At 52.3% G+C, this 18,325-nt stretch overlaps 10 protein-coding genes across 10 annotated transcripts; 9 read left to right on the top strand and 1 right to left on the bottom strand.

The window, feature by feature from the left end:
• Positions 1-94: 94 nt before the first annotated feature.
• PODANS_5_12330 (uncharacterized protein) lies at positions 95-1,080 on the top strand (the record flags this gene model as incomplete). The annotated part of the gene is made up of 2 exons (XM_001904464.1): positions 95-658; positions 712-1,080. 2 exons carry the CDS (start codon positions 95-97, stop codon positions 1,078-1,080), a joined length of 933 nt encoding a protein of 310 aa, XP_001904499.1.
• Positions 1,081-1,517: 437 nt separating this feature from the next.
• PODANS_5_12320 (uncharacterized protein) lies at positions 1,518-2,378 on the top strand (the record flags this gene model as incomplete). Its single annotated transcript, XM_001904463.1, has 1 exon — positions 1,518-2,378. One exon carries the CDS (start codon positions 1,518-1,520, stop codon positions 2,376-2,378), a length of 861 nt encoding a protein of 286 aa, XP_001904498.1.
• A 323-nt stretch (positions 2,379-2,701) lies between these two features.
• PODANS_5_12310 (uncharacterized protein) lies at positions 2,702-3,634 on the top strand (the record flags this gene model as incomplete). Its single annotated transcript, XM_001904462.1, has 1 exon — positions 2,702-3,634. The coding sequence occupies one exon, from the start codon at positions 2,702-2,704 to the stop codon at positions 3,632-3,634; it is 933 nt and encodes a 310-aa protein (XP_001904497.1).
• A 2,538-nt stretch (positions 3,635-6,172) lies between these two features.
• PODANS_5_12300 (uncharacterized protein) lies at positions 6,173-7,330 on the top strand (the record flags this gene model as incomplete). Its single annotated transcript, XM_001904461.1, has 1 exon — positions 6,173-7,330. One exon carries the CDS (start codon positions 6,173-6,175, stop codon positions 7,328-7,330), a length of 1,158 nt encoding a protein of 385 aa, XP_001904496.1.
• Positions 7,331-7,775: 445 nt separating this feature from the next.
• On the top strand, positions 7,776-9,001 carry PODANS_5_12290 (uncharacterized protein; the record flags this gene model as incomplete). The annotated part of the gene is made up of 2 exons (XM_001904460.1): positions 7,776-8,265; positions 8,325-9,001. Coding segments are annotated over 2 exons (1,167 nt in total), but the record flags the coding sequence as incomplete, so codon positions are not given.
• Positions 9,002-9,571: 570 nt separating this feature from the next.
• Positions 9,572-10,480, top strand: PODANS_5_12280 (uncharacterized protein; the record flags this gene model as incomplete). Its single annotated transcript, XM_001904459.1, has 2 exons — positions 9,572-9,855; positions 9,925-10,480. The coding sequence occupies 2 exons, from the start codon at positions 9,572-9,574 to the stop codon at positions 10,478-10,480; spliced, it is 840 nt and encodes a 279-aa protein (XP_001904494.1).
• Positions 10,481-10,760: 280 nt separating this feature from the next.
• Positions 10,761-12,581, bottom strand: PODANS_5_12270 (uncharacterized protein; the record flags this gene model as incomplete). Its single annotated transcript, XM_001904458.1, has 4 exons — positions 10,761-11,549; positions 11,607-12,035; positions 12,089-12,306; positions 12,470-12,581. The coding sequence occupies 4 exons, from the start codon at positions 12,579-12,581 to the stop codon at positions 10,761-10,763; spliced, it is 1,548 nt and encodes a 515-aa protein (XP_001904493.1).
• Positions 12,582-13,108: 527 nt separating this feature from the next.
• On the top strand, positions 13,109-14,483 carry PODANS_5_12260 (uncharacterized protein; the record flags this gene model as incomplete). The annotated part of the gene is made up of 5 exons (XM_001904457.1): positions 13,109-13,252; positions 13,330-13,363; positions 13,421-13,737; positions 13,788-14,334; positions 14,386-14,483. 5 exons carry the CDS (start codon positions 13,109-13,111, stop codon positions 14,481-14,483), a joined length of 1,140 nt encoding a protein of 379 aa, XP_001904492.1.
• A 789-nt stretch (positions 14,484-15,272) lies between these two features.
• On the top strand, positions 15,273-16,144 carry PODANS_5_12250 (uncharacterized protein; the record flags this gene model as incomplete). Its single annotated transcript, XM_001904456.1, has 4 exons — positions 15,273-15,373; positions 15,550-15,705; positions 15,768-15,834; positions 15,890-16,144. The coding sequence occupies 4 exons, from the start codon at positions 15,273-15,275 to the stop codon at positions 16,142-16,144; spliced, it is 579 nt and encodes a 192-aa protein (XP_001904491.1).
• An 834-nt stretch (positions 16,145-16,978) lies between these two features.
• PODANS_5_12240 (uncharacterized protein) lies at positions 16,979-18,238 on the top strand (the record flags this gene model as incomplete). Its single annotated transcript, XM_001904455.1, has 1 exon — positions 16,979-18,238. The coding sequence occupies one exon, from the start codon at positions 16,979-16,981 to the stop codon at positions 18,236-18,238; it is 1,260 nt and encodes a 419-aa protein (XP_001904490.1).
• Between the last annotated feature and the right edge of the window lie 87 nt (positions 18,239-18,325).

Genomic DNA, 18,325 nt, shown 5'->3' with positions numbered 1-18,325 from the left:
AGGGACGGCTTGCCTCGTCTACATCTGATTTATTCCTGAATAATCTGCAGCTGGAAAACAACATCCCGGTCAACTACCGGAACAAACAATCACCATGTGGCCATCACCAAAGAACGCCTTTCTCCTCCTGCTCGCCCACTCCCTGGTCGTCAGTGGTTCCCCTATTGACGTTGAGGAAGCCGAGGCGGCTGTTCTCGCCAAGCGCCAATGCCCCCAGATCCACGTCTTCGGTGCCCGTGAGACCACTGTCGCTCCCGGCTTCGGCACCGCCGGTCAGGTTGTCAACCTCATTCTGCAGGCCTTCCCCGGTGCCACCAGCGAGGCGATCCAGTATCCTGCTTGCGGCGGTCAGGCCAGTTGCGGCGGTGTACAGTATGGCGAGTCTGCTCGTCAAGGCACCAACGCCGTCGCCACGGCTGTGAACAACTTCCACACCCGCTGCCCCAACACTCAGTTCGTCTTGGTTGGCTACTCCCAAGGTGGTCAGATCATGGACAACGCCGTCTGCGGTGGGCCGGATGCTGGCTCCAACATCAACACCACCACCCCTCCCATCTCCGCCAGCGCGCTCAACCAGGTCAAGGCGGCCATCTTTATGGGCTCTCCCAGATATGTTGCTGGTCTTTCTTACAACGTCGGCACATGCCAAGCTCAGGGTGTAAGTTTTATCCCGATTCACGAAACAAGAGTGGTTGCTAACGTGGAAACCAGTTCGCCGCCCGCGCCCGCGGCTACGTCTGTGGCTCCAACTCGGCCAGCAAGATCCAAAACTACTGCGACAGCGTCGACCCCTACTGCTGCACCGGCAATGACCAGCAGGCTCACCAGGCCTACGGCACCAAGTACGGACAGCAAGCCCTCACCTTTGTCCGCGCGAGGCTGAACCAGTCCGGCGGCGGCACCACTCCCACCAACCCTACCACTCCCGTCACGCCTCAGCCCACTCAACCCAGCAACCCGGGCGGCAACTGCGCGGCTCTTTGGGGACAGTGCGGTGGCAGCGGGTGGAACGGGCCAACGTGCTGCAGCCAGGGGACGTGCCGTGCTTCTAACCAGTGGTATTCCCAGTGCTTGAACTAGGTGCAGCTCGAAGGGGGGATGATTCGTGTAAATAGTTATGAGAAAGTGTAAATATTGATGCTCATTGTGTTTATTGGCTTTGTGACCGATAACAGGGACGAAAAGGGGTTGTATGCACAAAAGTGGAATGATGCGTAGGACGTGTAGAACAAAGCAACGCACAAAGACTCAGGCCTGCATAGGGTTGTGCAACGTTCACTGCATAAGCTCACCAACTCTAGCCCCTTTTCAGCCACCACCTATGCATGCATAACCTTTTAGCACAAAATCTGCCTAACCAAACTCGCCCGACTCAGCTGCGATTCTTCCGAACCCCCCGCTTCTTTTCGCCCTCTTCAGCCGAGGTTCTCATATTTTCTCCTGACACCTTTTATACAATCTGATTTTCTTTTCCTGTCTTCCATCTCTTGCCTGGATCCTGAAAAGAAAAAGATGGCATGCCCGAGTTCCTAAACAAAAACATGCCTTACCACGGTGTGACCCCTCACCTGGTCCCCTTCCTGCCCTACATTGAAAAGACGGACGATTCCCCGCTTGACGGGGCATGGAGGCCGGCGGATTCGCTGTCGAGACCGATAGATGTTGCCGTGATTGAAGGATGGCTGGGGGAGTGTGACGGGAGTCATTGGTGCCATTCCCAGAGTCGGAAACAGAGATCGAAACCTGCTTGGGTGGTGGATGTTAAACGGAGGTGTGTTGTTGCTTATAAGAAGGGGAAGTATGTAGCGCTGAGCTATGTGTGGGGTCCAGGCTGTGACACTGGGTCGATTTGTTTGGTCAAGGGGAATTTGGAGCAGTTGAGACAGGTTGGGGGGTTGGATAAGGTGGGGGGGTTGCCGAGGACGATAGCTGATGCGGTGAGGCTTGTTGGGGAGTTGGGGGTGGGATATCTCTGGGTGGACAGGTTGTGTATTGTGCAGGATGATTTGGAGGAGAAGGGGAGGCAGTTGATGGGTATGGCAGGGATTTATGAGGGTGCGTATTTTACACTTGTTGCGGCGCAGAGCGCGGATGCTAGTGGACCGCTTAGTTCGAGGCCTTTGCAGAGGAGTAGAAAGGGGTCGTGGTGGGGGGCGTTGTTGACGTTGGCGCCTGGGGTGGGGTTGATTGGAAAGAGAAAGGAGGAGGGAAATACGCCTTGGAGACGGCCGGTGAATAATAGGGAGGTGATGAACTCTCATTCTATTGACTTGTTGCGGACGGTGTGGTTCCAGAGGGGGTGGACCTTCCAGGAGTACTTGTTCAGTAAGAGGAGTGTGGTGTTTCATAACAATACGGTAAACTGGTGGGTTCTCTGAACTCTGAGAGTGGCCGAAAGATCTGGCTGATAAGAACTAGGGAATGCCTGTGTGTGTCTTTGCATGAACATCAACAGCGTCTGAGCTCCATTCCAACCAACACACTTCTTTTCTCAAGGCTAGACCATTGGCCCAGCTTTCATCGCTTTGCTCGGCTCTCAGCACTTTTTGCCCCAAGATTCTTAACATTCGCTGAAGATGTCCATGACGCGTTTTCTGGTGCGGGAAATCATTTCGCAGCAACATTCCCCGGCGGACTGATCAGTGGTTTACCTGGGGGCTGTTTCTTTGATGCTGCTCTTTTATGGCAACCTTATTCGCCAATGGAGAAACGCCATCCTTCGAACCAGGTCCAAATGGGAGAAGAGGTATTACCGTCTTGGAGCTGGTTGACCTATCGAGGTAATGTACAAAGCGAGAGCTGGGCAGCAGGCTGGAGCTACCTTGCCACTTCGCAACATGAGGGTGGATGGCAAGTGTTTCCAACAGTTCACTGGGAACACTCTGAAACAAAGGACAGTCCTCGGCATCCCGCTTCTTCCCTCGAGACTCGTACACATATCCCTGATAGCGAAAATTGGAAAGAGTCAGACGGCCATTATATCCACCCATCTATACCCGACACCGTTTTCTCCCGCCCAATCCCCCTTCCCCGTCCTCACCAGCCACAACCAGCCGTCGCCCAACGATCACGCTACCTTCACTGCACATCCAAACACACCACCTGGACCCTCCACCCCAAAGCCTACCATGCTTTCGCAGGTAACTGCGCCATCCTTGCCCTTCTAGACCAGTCAGGAAACCTCGCCGGACATCTCAGACTCAACACGTCGGAATCAGACATCCGCCACCACATCCCCACCAACCCCGTCGACCTCATCGAGCTCTCGAGAGGACAAGTGGAGCTGCAGCCTCAGTCACCCGGGTCTGCTCAAACCGAAAAGGAAGAACGCCTCGACATGCTCCAGCGAGACTTGAGCTTCCCTTTCCCGGTGCCGTTGATGGAAGAGTTGACAGCGCGCAAGGCAAAAGAGAAGGAGTTGGTGCTGCATCCCCTTGCTGATGTGTTTGATGAGTGGTCACTTCCGCTTTGGCCAGAGGCGAGGAACAAGGGTCTTTATGAGTTTTATAATGTCATGTGGATCAAGTGGTTGGATGAGGGGGAAACTGTGGCGGAGAGAGTGGCTGTTGGGAGGATAGAGAAAGGGGCTTGGGAGGGAAAAGAGACTGTGGTGAGGGCCGTAATTATTGCTTAGTGGGAACGTTATTCTTAGTACCACTCTAGTGTTTCTTTGCCCGGGTTGTCTAGGCTTCGCAGTTGTTATCCCTAGGTACCTATCGGCCCTTGAGTTCTCGAAAGTAGTCTCCATCCCTCTGTTTATGCCTCGGTCCACATAACCAATATGTCCTTTCTGTGAGTCGGCTTTTTACTTTTCCTAAAATACTGTCGGGTACTCAGGGTAGTTCCCAAACGCCTTGACGGCCCTATTCATTCCAAATCCAACTCCACAGATGCCCCAATAGTTATAAAGGTTGATTGAATAGCTAGACATACGATAAGGGGGGTAATGGCTAATTATACATATAAAGATACCCCTAAAATATAGTCTAACCTAGGGGTCATAACTTTACTTTGTAGTAAGTATAACCGCTTAGTTTATTTTCTTTAATTATTCGATACAGCCCTATATTCCTGTGTATTTTTTCCGTGGGAATATAGACCTTAATGTCACAGTTAAGCCAACAAGCAGAACGGACCGTGTGCGGGGTACGACACGCACAGCTAATCGTTAGTAGAACTTATCAGGACGGGGAAAGGCCTTACCTGTGGGATCATTGCCAAAAGTCAATGATCCAGCGCGGGATTATTCCTAAGAGTCAATGATCCAGGATAGGATTATTTGTAAAAGCTAATAATCTAGAAAACTAGTAAGTTTATATATATAAAAGAATTAATTAATATAAATAAATACTTCAGTAATATATAATGTTAAAATACAGCTTTTGTTTGTGGATTTTACAGTGTATCTAAGCCCTGTATATTATAGGGCCTTAGAGGCAATACAATAGCTTAAATCAGCAGTGCTTAGGGACCACGGTTGCCGGAACGGAACTCGGCCCCCTGAAGCAATCCGAAGTCCCGGAAAGCCGAGCGCTAAGGCGAGTGTCTTGCAGCGGTTAAACGATAGCGTAACGTGGCCTGTAACCGTTCTACAGCCTCGCACGGCACACCAATTCTTCAACCGCGGTGACCCGGACAACATTATTGTCCCAGGGGAAACAAAGTCTGAACTCGGTACCTGGGTAGACCGCGTGGAGCCGACCCATTGGGACGATGATTTCGTCTTGTTCCATGACAGAGACGAGCGGGGCAAACCCAAAAGCTTCGTGATTCCCCAAGAAAGCAAGTCTGTCTCGCCCGTAAACTCCAGGAGTCTGCTTCTGGTCAAGGCCGCTGCCTGATAGAGCTTCAGGGATCTGGTCACAAAGCAGCCTGTAAGATGGAAGTGTAGCGTTGGGTTGCGTATTCTTGAGAACGTCCATGAGGTGGTATGTGAATGCACCATACATTTTTCCATCCGACCCCTTCGTCTCTTGAGCCAGTTGGTCGCTATCGCAAGCAGCCATCAAGGTGAAGCCATCGGGATTGATCGACCAAGACGTGTCGAGTTCTGTGTTGCGGCTTACCGACGAGGTCGCTTGCTTCTCATGGATGGTATCGGGAGGGAAGACGTCCATGTCTTGATTCAAGCTCAATGGAGTGCGCCCTTGATGCCCGTTCCGCCATGATCCGCCAGAATAGCAGCTGTCGAGACAAACAACCACCCGAACTTGCTTCTTGTGTAGGCTTTCCAGCCAGCTGTTGAGCTGCCACCCTCTTATAGCGCGCTTTCCGGTGCAGTAGTCGGCTGTGAGGAGGGATGGATCGTAGTGCCTTCCAGGCGGTGATTGAGCTACTGCGCGAAGGAGTCCGCCGTGACCGGCGAAAAAAAAAAGAAAAAGATATCTCCAGGTTTGGTATTGGCGTGTATGTCACTGAACTCGTCCTTAATGTTGGAATAAGTGGGAAGCTGAGTAGCATTCCCTGAGCTTGTAGTCAGGGTTCGGATATTATCGAACATGAATTTCTTCTGAAGCAGATCCTTCCACAGATGGACATCATTGACATAACCTTGAAGGTCGTGGAGCGAGGCGTTGCATTTTGACTGCGCCGAGTTCTGGGCAGTGGCTTTCTGGGTATGAATCGATCCCGACGAGCAGAGCAAAGCGCTGCTATTCTGCAGGGTTGCCCATGTGAAAGAATGGCTGCGAGGAACACGTGGTCTGGGATGGAAGGTTCTGATATAACATGTAAAAAAAAGGATAGAAGTACGTGCGAGATGAAAGAAGTCAAGGAACACAGCTTCTGCTCTGCAGAGGCCAGCGCCTTTTTATACAAGTGCCTGTCAGTTGAGCAGCGCTTAAGGTAACTACACAAACCTATCATGCGCGAGTGCCCGACGACCGTGGTTTCAGCTGAATATTCAGTCCCGTCCACCAAGCGCCCAATGCCAGGTGCTGCCATTCATCCACACCCAACCGATGTTTGAATGTTTTGATTTGTTAGAGAGTCCCTTAGGTACCTATATTAGGCTGCTCCATGCCGTCGGGCGGATTCTAGTCTCTTGACGGGACTCGTGAGTTCTCATAAATGTACTCTTCCCCCTCTCGACTGCATGAGGTGATCCCTACTTCGGCCAGAACTCCAAGCCGAAAAGCTGCGCCAAAGACCCGAGGACCAAGAGACACCTAAAATGCGCATACCAATAGGCTCGGCCCAGCCTGGTGCCACCTTCCAGCCGCAGACTTCAGGCGCTCGAACCGTTTTAGGTTCCAGCTTGAGAGTAGTGCATTGTTCCAGTTCAACACCCTTTCAAGCAAGCACTGGTTCTCCGTCGCGACCCCGCACGAATTACCTTCCACATTTACGTTTACGAAGTGTTGAGCACATGGTCAATGCACTGGAAGCCGTTTATGGGTTACGTACTACCGTTGATGGGCTACATGCCGCTTATGCGCTACATATCTCTTTTGGACTGGAGGGATGTCTTATTCCCATTCCCGTTTTATTTTCACAAGGCATTGAAGCCGGGTTTGCAGAGCCAAATGGCCGGTATCAATTCCACAACCTCAAAAATGCCAATACTGCCGCACTTGAAAAGTCAGACGGCGTCCTCCCTTACGATCTTCGCCGTCAGTGGTTAGACGTGGCAGGTGTTCTGCTCAATGAGATGTATCTACGGACCGGATCGATCAAAGATCTCAACGAGGCCATTGAGCACGCAATGTCCGCGATGAACGGCGCCATGACCGTTTTTTCAGACGAACAGATGCACTCACTGCAAATTTCCGATAAGGAGGACAACGCTTGGGGCACCCATACCGAGATAGGAGCGCCATCCTCCCTGCTATCCAGGTTTCGAACCAATCTCGCGAACTATCTCGGGGACAGATACCTCCGTCTCGGCAACAAGGACGATATCGACGAGGCTATTGTTCTGATGCGCGAAGTCATCAAAAACACGGACACCTCCGACGACCTTCCAGGCCGTCATAACAATCTGGCCGCATTGTTAGGTGATCGATGTTCCGGGGAAGGTGATCGCGGGGACTTAGCGGAAGCAGTGCAACTGGCAACCCGTGCGCTTGGACAACACCCAGGCCGCCATAGCGAGGAAGTGACCAGGTGTGCCATGAACAACTTGGCAGCTCTGCTGGTGGACAATGGTTGTACGACCTCCAACCGACAGCGCCAAGAAACCGATGAAGCCATTGAGTTACTGGAGGGTGCAATCAACACAAGCCCAGAACCCTCCTCTACAATCTTGCGCGTGTTCACCTTTTTAGGTTCCATCGTCTCCGCGATGGAAAAAGTCTTCGGCAGGCACAAGACCTGTTCTTCACCACCTTGACGCAAAGGTGGGCTCTTGCCCAGGTCCGAATCCTAGCTGGGAGGGAATTTCTGTCGCTGCCGGGCGTATTCGACAGCTGCGATCGCGATCGTGCGGAGGCTGCAGTTGAAACTTGTGCCAATCTCGTACCAGTATCGATCTCATACTCTCTCAATACCCAGGACAAGCAGCGCATTCTTAGTCAAGCTCTCGGCATCGGCTCAGATTCGGCAGCGTCTGCTCTCCATTTCGATAAGGGCGCATCCTATGCCATGACCCTACTCGAGACGGGTCGAGCGGTACTGTCAAGCTCACTCCTCAATCCACGCGGAGGTGACATTTCCAGTTTGAGCGAGTCTACTCCTGAGCTGGTAGAACAATTCACCAAAAGCCGCGCTTTTCTTGACGAAAACAGTGCCATGGCGCGCGCTTGAGGGCAGTGGAAGATATCAAAAATCACAGGTAGCGTGTCGGGCTTAGGTCTCAATATGCCCGCCGGATCTACGAGGACAAGCTGACCAGAGCGATTGAGTCGATTCGCAAGAAGCCAATGTTTGAGGGCTTCATGAGCCATGCAACCGAGACTGATATGCTGCATGCGGCAAAGGATGGACCAATTGTTACACTAAATGTTACGTCGCACCGCTGCGACGCATTGGTGATTCAGGCGGACAAAATATCAAGTCTTGAACTGCCCAACCTCGATATCCAATCCATCCAAGCCCGCAGCTCAGATCCACAGTCGGTCGAGACGCTCAGCTGGCTCTGGGACACCATCGTCCTACCTGTGTTGGACTACCTCGGCTACCATGGTCCCCCCGCTGGCACTGGCAACTCAGGCTCTATGCCACACATTTGGTGGATTCCCACCGGCTCACTGATCGGATTTCCCTTGCACGCTGCGGCCATCATCTCCGCCGGAATTCCGCGACAGCCCTTGACATGGTTGTGTCCTCGTACAGCCTGTCCGTCAACGTTCTCATCCGCACCAGACAACAGCGTCGTGACCACCTAGCTGGCACACTGCGGTCGCAAAAGGCCCTCATAGTTTCCGCACCGAGGCCACCGGGTCAGCAGGCTCTCCACCACGCCGAAGATGAGGCCAAGGCAGTTTGTCAGGTGTACCACTGTCATGACTTCCCGCGATACCACGGCGTTCATGATATAGTCAAGAGACTCAAGTCATGCTGCATCTTACACTTTATAGGACATGGTAAAGCCGACAAGCAAGATCCCTTCGGAAGCGCTCTAATCCTCGACAGCGGCGACGAGCTGGCCATTAACGAGCTGGTCGAGACCGCGCTCAACTCCAACTCTCCGTTCCTGGCCTACTTGTCCGCTTGCGGTACAGGCCGTGTAGGGAATGAGACTGCGACGGATGAGCTACATCTCGCTGCCGCATTCCAAGTTGCCGGGTTTCGACATATCATCGCCACGCTCTGGGACGTCGATGACCAGTTATGTGTCGACATGACCAAGAAGGTGTATACATCTCTGGAAACAACAGAGCTGGACGATGTCTCGGTTAGAATTGCGCTTCACTGTGCGGTCGTTGCTTTGAGAGATGAGTGGGTCCAGCAAGAGGAGGAAGCCGGACGTGGAGGGACGAGGGGAGATAGGAACCTTGAGTTGTGCCAGGGGTCATCGCGAGAGAAGGCATTGTGGGTTCCATATGTACACTTTGGTGCTTGAAGCTGTGCACGAAAGGCGTTCATGACATTGGGGCGATGTGTATTCCCATTCATACCTATAACCTATCGTTATCTAGAAAGGCGTTTTATGTGTTTGGCCTCAGCTCATTCGTCGCTCATTCATTCTGGGGATTGATAGAGTCAGTCTTGTGCACCCGTGACACAAACGGAGTCTACGTATTCTGTGTGCTGACGCAACACCAGCGCCAGCTACGCAGCGGTCATGTCTCGAACAGCAGACAGATTACAGCAGCCATAGCCACAGCTTTGAGCCAATGATCGTTGTTTACGCAGCCCGAGATCGCTGAGGCAAAGAGCCGCTGTGGCAGTGCAATTGCCCCCTGCTCCACATTGGGCACGACTTGAAAAAGGAAGCCAGATTCCGAAAGCATTGGAATGTCTCGAGATCCATCCATCCAAAAAAATCAAAAAAAAACTTTCGTTGATCAATTCACTAATCTTACCCTCAGTGCAGACGAAAGGTTTCTTTCCCACCTGTGTTCTGTCCCCTTCCTGTCAGGCGGTGACAAGGTCAGCATTATGTCAAACAACTCACGACTCGATCGTGTTTATGCCCGCCTTCTACAGGACCACCCCTACGGATGGGCACTATATAAGAAATTTACCACTGATGAACTGTATCCCGGCTGCTGCGGATACTTCGACTCGAACGGTGACTGGCATTTCATTGTTGACCTTACCGCTGGGAAAGACCTTGTCACCTCGAGAGGACGGACAGCACCCGATGATGAACTTGTCTCAAGCAGGCATGAGAAGCCATCTAGCTTGGATATGGGGGCCGAAAAAGTCCAGATCCGTGATCTCCCGTGAGTTAGGCGGTGAAGTCGCGGCCAAGTAGGATGCCCCCCACCCCTGCTTTGCATAATACCTATTGACCTTTGAGGTCTAACCACGCGCTCCCAGCATATTATCGCCAATCTCACCGTCACCCAAGATGGTGTTCATCTGTGAGAAGGACGAAGGTGCGGTTCTCACGATCCAAAATCCTGTCTTGAGACACCGTGTCTGTGACGAGTCGGCTACCTTGAAATGGGTCAAAGAGAACAGGGTCGAGATGTTAAGGCGGCACAGGAAGATCGTCGAACAACATGGAATCTGGGTTGTGAACAAGACGTATACCACGACTCGAAGTGGCGTTGTCGTTATGTTCTCCAACTCTTCCACTGTCGAGATTGGCATCGGGGCTGCGGCTCCGGGCATGGTGACACTGACACCGTTGAGCTCATGGACCTCCGGCAAAGGTGATCTCGCGACAGAGGTTCATGACGACAGCAATGGCGTTGTGGTGTTCATGAGTGGGGTATACTTTTCCAAAAAGCGACTGAGGGCTGAATTGAAACCAGTGGTGGGAACAAATGCCCAAAACGGTAAATTATTCCGTGGAGGTTATGTTGAGCCGGATAGTGATGAATCTGAAAGCGAGAATGAGTGTAACGGGTTCAGGATACTAGTTGTATAAAGAATACATGGAATCAATGGAACCGCAAGCTTTTTTTGTTTCTGCAATCATGTGTACGCGAAGAAAACCGTCCTATGAGAACTGCAATCTCACCTGCTCGCTCGGCTTCAGCGCGAACCCTCAACATCTGCAACACTAACACTACCACTTACCCTACAACTGAAACGACTGATCGACCTGATCGGCATCATCAACAGCAGTAAGATATATCTAACTCTTCATGCTCAAGTGTCTCTTCCCATTCTCTATATACGAAGAAATCCTCATCGCCACCATCACCCTACCTATTCATAGTCATATACTCAACCATACTATCCACATTCCCCATCGCCGCCCTCAACCCCACATCCACCGCCCTCCGATACCGAACCGCCATCACCACCCCCACCGCCACCAACGGCCCCCCCAAAGCCCCAAACAACAGCCCCGTCAACGCCCTCATCAGCACCCTGCCCTGGTGCTCACTCTTCCTCACAACCTCACTATACCTCTCATTCCCAAAACTCACCCTCGAATACTTCGTCTGCCACCCCAACCCAGGCAACCAAACACTCAGCTGCTCCTCCAGCCACTTCCTAAACCGATAACTCAAACTCAAAACCGAGGCTCTCATCTCCACATAATTCTGCAGTGCCAAATCATTGATCGCGTGAGCATCCTGCACTCTAACACGGGAGTACTCATCCAATGCTCTTTCCCGTGCCGAGGCAAGGTCGTGATCAACAGTTTCTTCGTCCATTCGTGTGTGTTTGTCTAGGATGTCAAACAGAATGCGGACGTCTTCCAGACCGGCGTTCATGCCCTGACCGTAAAAGGGGACCATGGCGTGAGCGGCGTCGCCTACGACAACAGCCGAGGAACTGTAGTGGTAGGGCTTGCATTTGATGCTGATGAGGGGGAGGTGGGGGTTGGAGTGGAAGGAGGAGATCAATTGGGCGGGGGGGATGAGGTCAGTGACGCCGGGGAAGTAGGTGTCGAAAAAGCCGGGGATGTGGGCGCCCGAGGGGTCGGATTCGAGAAAGGTGTAGAATTCGGCGGGGGCGAAGAGGGTGCAGGTGAAGGTGCCGTCCTGAAAAGCGATGATTAGCATGATGTAGGGGGGAGGAGGGAAGGGAGCTAATCTTACGTCGCTGGGAATGGCGATAAACATAAACTTCTTCCCTGGCCAGATGTGCAGATAATTAGGCGATATCCGGAACTTGGACATCAAGCTATCATCTTTTGGGTTTTCCTTGGGCTGGATCTGAAACTCGCACCACAACGTGTCGATGTACTGTTGCTCATAGTCCATGCGTGTGTACTTCATAAGGTGATATCGGACTGCCGAGTGAGCGCCGTCGGCACCAATCATAAAGTCGAAATCGATCTCAATTTCCCGGGCTCGCTGCCCTTTCTCCCCTGATGAAGTTCCACCTTTCACCTCGAACCATGCCTTGTTCTTGTTGAAGTCGGCTCCTGTAAGCTTGTGATTGAAGAAGAAGGTGACGTTGGGCATTTCTTCGAGGCTATCGAGCAGTCTTTTGTTGAGGCCACCGCGGTCAATGGCGAGGATTGCCTGGATAGAAAGGTCAGTATAAGATGGGAGACAAGGAAGTGAGGCCAGCCTACCCTTCCATGGATATCATAGTCTTGGGCTTCCTCATAAAGTTGACCATTTGGTTTCTTTCCGTGAATCATGCGGCCTCTCATGGGAATGGTGGCAGCTTTGACGTGGTCGATGAGCTTTGGTTGGCCTGCGTGGCGCATAGCATTCAAGCCACGCTCTGACAGGGCCAAGTTGATGGACTTTGTGAAGTTTAGTGGCGTCGTCGACGGGTCACGGAGGTCTAGTCATGGTCATTGTCAATGGTGTGCTCTATCAACAAGTAGCAGGAGAATTGAATTGATTTTGAGTGTCGCCAGGTCGGGTGTAAGTGAGAGCGGCGAATGAGGGGCAAGTGGAACGGTCGGTGATGGCTTCAAAAGCAGTAGAAAAAAGCCCATGCTTACCTCCCCGCAGTTCGTAGATTTCGACGTCATTTCCACGGCTAGCAGCATACAGAGCTGCCAGTGACCCGACAGGCCCAGCCCCAATCACCACAATCTTCTGCTTCTTCTCCATTTTCCAGACTCAGCCCGCAACAAAATATCTCAAAAAACACTTGAGTTATTCCAGCAGTTGTTTCATTCGGGTTGAGATGATTGGAAGAAGTGGGCTGACAGATGCCGAGCCAACTCCACCGGCTACCATCGGCGGGCCTACGCGGGCGTTTAAGACTTATGTAAGCTGCCGGCTGGTACTCCCGCCACAACCCGACGCCACGGTGCCGTTTTTGCGGCGACGAATCCAGGCCCGTCCACGCGATTTTGGACGGGACCCTTGTCAACCCGGCGCCCTGCACAAGCTCTGTTCTGGGTGCGCCCTGAAAAGTACAATTCTTTGCCTGGTCCTGGTCCCCCCCCATTGTTGTTTGTTGTGACTGAAGCGCAGATTTGAATCTTGCCGGCTCGGCGCTGTTGAATACTGTAGGATATTCTCCAGCATCAACACAAGCAACAAACTATCGATCCCCGACTCTTTCAGCGCTCTTCATCGCAAATCTCGGTTGCCCCTCCTTCGCAAGACCCCGCAAAAAAGATACCATCACCATGGCCGAAGAACCCCCAACGAAGAAGAAGTGCCTCGGTGTCGACTGCGAAAATGAGGCCAGCTCCCTCCAGTGCCCCAAGTGCTTGAGCTTGGGTATCAAGGACAGCTTCTTCTGCTCGCAGGACTGCTTCAAGAAGAACTGGGTGCGCAGTTACCCCCTCCGCTTATGCTGAAGCTATTTCCAACAGCGCAACGTGCTGACCTTTTTCTCTTTCAACAGGCCACACACAAGTCCATGCACAAGACAGAGACCAGTATATTTGACCCCCGAAACTTGTTCGTACCCAAGGTGGTTTCTAAACCCGATCCAGACACCGGCTACTACAACCCATTCCCAACCTTCCGCTTCTCTGGACCCCTCCGACCAGTTTATCCTCTTTCTCCCAAGCGCGAAGTCCCCAAGTCGATACCTCACCCCGATTACGCCGAAGATGGTATTCCCAAGGCTGGCCGATCTCTCGTTAGGGCGAACAAGATTGAGCAGCTCAACGCCAAGGAGCAGGATGGCATGCGCAAGGTCTGCCGTCTGGCGAGAGAAGTTTTGGATATCGCGGCTGCTGCCCTGAGGCCAGGCATCACCACCGACGAGATTGACGAGATTGTTCACAAGGCCTGCATTGAGCGCAACGTATGACCTTTTCTCTGTGGAGATTCCGGGCTTGACTAACAAGCAGGCAGTCTTATCCGTCGCCCTTGAACTACAACCACTTCCCCAAGTCTGTGTGCACATCAGTCAACGAGGTTATTTGCCACGGCATTCCCGATAAGCGCGTTCTTCTTGATGGCGATATTGTCAACCTTGATGTCACTCTCTACCACGAAGGCTTCCACGGCGATCTCAACGAGACCTACTACGTAGGCGACCGCGCCAAGGCCGATCCTGATACTGTCCGGGTCGTTGAGGCTGCGCGCGAGTGTCTGGACAAGGCGATTGCGATGGTCAAGCCCGGCACTCTCTTCCGCGACTTTGGCAACACGATCGAGGCCCATGCCAAGAGCAAGGACTGCAGCGTTATCCGTACTTATGTTGGCCACGGCATCAACCGTATCTTCCACTGCCCTCCCAACATTCCTCATTATGCCAAGAACAAGGCTGTTGGCGAGTGCAAGCCCGGCATGACCTTCACCATTGAACCTATGATCGCGCTGGGCAAGTATAGGGATATCACTTGGCCCGATAACTGGACCAGCACTACTATTGACGGCAAGAAGACTGCCCAGTTTGGTAAGCTTTTCCAACAGATGACGGAAGATTCGATAGCTAACTAGTTCGCAGAGCACACCCTACTTGTAACGGAGACCGGTGTTGAGGTTTTGACTGCTCGTACACCAACATCGCCTGGCGGGCCAGTCGCCATGCCTGCTTCTTCTTAAGGAAGGTTGTTGAGGTAATGATTGTCAGTTTAGGTAGAAATACCACTGCCCCCCAAAAGTGTTTGAACAAGGCGTACCATCGGAGATAGGGCGGAGGCTTCCCGATGAGGTGGCGCCTGTGCCACACAGCATTGTTGTTTTGTGCACCGGGAAATGTTGCCGAAGAGACACACTGTGACCGTGCCAGAAACACTTTCGCAAAACCATGAAATAAACATTCTCGAGAGGGGAAGAGAAAGATAAACTGTCATGTGTGCAGAAAATAAATCCAGATAGCGACGGTGACATGTACCCCACCTTGACTCGGTGGACCTCTCACAAGCCGATGCGGTTGGGTTACACTGAGAAGAAGCTTGGACCAGCTGCAAAAACCAGCCTCGAGGCAGATGCTTTCATCATTTTGGCACAGCTTTCCTTGCCGAGACCACCAACCGTCAGCCCTCTCGATCCCATCCACTTCCTCTTTCACCTGCACCAACAAGTGTCCTCCTTTTCTCCTACACCTGCGCTCCTCACCGCGCCCACTCAACACTTTGTCCGACATCTCCGTCAACCGTCTTCACGCCTCCCTCAACCCAGCGACCGACATCGGCAGATAGCGGAGCTAGTCACGACATTCTTCGTCGACCTTCCACGCACAACCCACCTATCCACACACAAGCTTGCGCGCCCGACCTCCTCGTGGCGACCCCCTCTCGCATCACATCCCGCCATCCGTGTCTGGGACTTTGCGACCGAGTGTCTGTCTTGCTATAAGCAACAAGTCATATCTAAAAACCAACCGTCAAGATGTCGGGCGAGGCGTGGCTTTACCTGTTTGCGGTCATTATAAATGCCGTCAACCTCTTCCTTCAAGTCTTTTTCACCATCATGTACAGCGATCTGGAATGGTACGTCGCTCTCTCCCCCCAGGACTGTCCAATATGGCGAATAGGCCGCTATGTGGGCTATCTGGCTTGTTGTGGCACAACTCGCTGGCCTGATGCGGCTACGTCATATTCGATTGCAGCCTGGCGCTTACGACATGATGGGATTGTCAATTGTTAACATTGTTGCGTCTGCGCAGCGATTACATCAACCCTACCGACCTCTGCAACCGCCTCAACACCTACATCCTTCCCGAGTTTGCCGTCCACGCTTTTATGACCTTTTTGTTTTTGATCAACGGATATTGGGTGCCTCTGATTTTGAACCTGCCGCTTCTCGCCTGGAACATCAAGAAGTAAGTGCCCGCATGACATGGCGCTATGCGCTGCAGGGTGAACGTTAGCTGACATGACGCAGGATTCTTGACAACACCCATCTTCTGGACGCCACTGAAATCTTCCGCAAGCGGTCCGTCCACAAGAAGGTTAGATCTGAAGGTAATTATCTGTCTCGAAGTTGCAGGGCTAACATGTACACAGGAATCGTTTACCAAGCTCGGATTTCCATCTCATCCTGTTCTTCTTTTACCTCTACAGCATGATTGTTGCGCTTATCCGGGACGAGGCCCACTAAGCAGCTCAGCTATGATATTCGCCTCGGACCGCCTCACCGTGCATGCGAGCGACGACGGGACGTGGAGAATGACAACAGCCAACTCGCGGCAAAGGAAGGACTCGAACTACGATGCCCCATCTTGCCAAGGCGGGCGACGAGTGCCCAATTTTATGCGTTGATAATGGAAACATGGCGACATGATTAATGTGAATGGTGGTGGCAGATGATGGTGGAAACGACTGGCTTGGGAAAGCTTTAGGGAGGAGGCCAGGCGATGATGATATAAATTTGCACATGGAGATGGCCACGATACCTTGCTATGGACGAAAATCTGGATATCAGTAGGCGAAGCTCATAGACGTGTGTGCGCCTGACCAAACTCTCTCTCTCTCTCTCTCTCTCTCACTCTCTCTCTCTCTCTCTCTCTCTCTCTCTCTCTCTCTCTCTCTCTCTCTCTCTCTCTCTCTCTATGGAACGAATGGCGGGTCACGGAAATGAAGAAAGGGGGGGAAGGGGGTTGGGCTATGGGATGGCGTCAAGGTCACGACGAGTTTCTCCTGTAAACTGGGCTTGTTTGGTTTGGGTGCCGGAGTTTCTTGTTTTGTTGGGGATACCTCTCTGTACACAAACATGTTACGGGGTTTTTATTAATATACTAGACCTCTCTGTTGATGATTTGGTTTCCACTCTTGTGATTTATTGTCTTTTTATGCCGGCTCCGGCGACGTTGATGTCACTGATGAACGGACCCAGCAATCAATTGATGTGGTCTGTGCTTAGGGAAAGCATGGGCCAACATCTGGCGCGCCACAGTGACACCCCTGTCAGAAATTTATCTTATCGCATTTTTGGCTGCTGCGCAACGCAATGCAACTTGCTGTTTCCAAGGTCAACAAATCAATTTGCGACCGACCAACCGTCCTCATCATCGCCATCCTTGACGATTACCCAACTTCGCGTGATATCTCTCGATAATTACAAACGATCAAAATCATCAAACATAGCGCGTGAAAATGGCCGACTTCAACGAATACCCCCCCGACCTCCCCGTCCGCGACGCACTGATTCTCCGGAACCACACCGCTGCTGAATCCGCCCACGCGGTGGTGCCGTATTCTGGGACGGACCTCGCGAGACCACAGCTCGGTCCAGCGAACCCCTTCAAAGGAAGCGATGAGCCGAGCGTAGGGGACAAGCGAAAAAACGTCCTCACTGGGCGGGCGGAGGAGACGTTTATTAGTGAGCATACCTTTCGGGCGAAACACCGGGCGGTGGAACGGGATGGGGGGCCGGAGAGGGAGTTTGTTGGGAGTAAGAGGATGAAGGAGATGGCGAGGGAGGTGAAGAGGGAACGGGAGGGGAAGGGGAGTGCGACGGTTGCTGATGGGGAAGGAGCTTATTTGGGACCGTGGGCGAAATATAAGAATACGAGGTGGGAGGAGGTGGAGGTGGAAGAAGGGGGGGAGTTGGGGAGTGATGAGGAGGAGGTTGAGGAGGAGGTGGTGGGGAGTGGGACTGTGATCAGGGCGCCGGAGGTTAATTTGCAAAGGAGGGAGGAGGTGGAGAAGCAAGGGGAGGAGACAAGTGTTTTTGAGGGGGGGGAGGAGTTTGATTATTTGGGACGGGGGTATTTGCATGTACCCCAGGATTTGGATATTTCTTTGACGAAGGAGGTGGGAAGTGTCACGAATTTTATTCCGAAAAAGGTGGTGCATGTCTGGAGGCCGCATGGGAGGCAGGGCAGTGGGAGTGCGGTTACCAGTCTTAGGTTGTTTCCTGGATCGTCACATCTCGGGTTGTCGGGGGGCGCGGATGGGTTGGTCAAGATTTGGGATGTGTATCGGAATCGGGAGGTGTTGAGGAGTTACAAGGGGCATAATAAGGCGGTGACGGATTTGGACTTTGTGAGGGCGGGGGGAGCGGCGGGGAGGAGGTTTTTGAGTGGGGGGTTTGATAGGAAGGTGAGGTTGTGGGATACGGAGACGGGGCAATGCGTGCAGAGGTTTAATGTGGGCAAGACGCCGCATGTGGTCAAGTTTAATCCTGGGTCGGAGAATGGGCATGAGTTTTTGGCGGGGTTGAGTGACAATCGGATTGTGCAGTATGATTCGAGGGCGGGGAACGAGACGGTGCAGGAGTATGATCACCATCTGGGGGCAATTAACACGCTCGAGTTTATCGATGATAGCAGGAGGTTCATGTCGACGTCGGATGATCGGTCGTTGAGGGTTTGGGAGTATGGGATTCCGGTGGAGATCAAGACCATCAGGTAAGTTTTTATTTTTTTAATTTTTTTTATTTTATTTTTTTGCTTGTTTACTTTTTATGATACTGGATACTAACAGGCCACAGTGAACCTC

The sequence above is a fragment of the Podospora anserina genome, chromosome 5, assembly GCF_000226545.1.
Source record: "Podospora anserina S mat+ genomic DNA chromosome 5, supercontig 7".
Lineage (NCBI taxonomy): Eukaryota > Fungi > Ascomycota > Sordariomycetes > Sordariales > Podosporaceae > Podospora > Podospora anserina.
The sequence above is the reverse complement of the archived record's forward strand: the minus strand, read 5'-3'. Positions and strand labels throughout refer to the sequence as shown.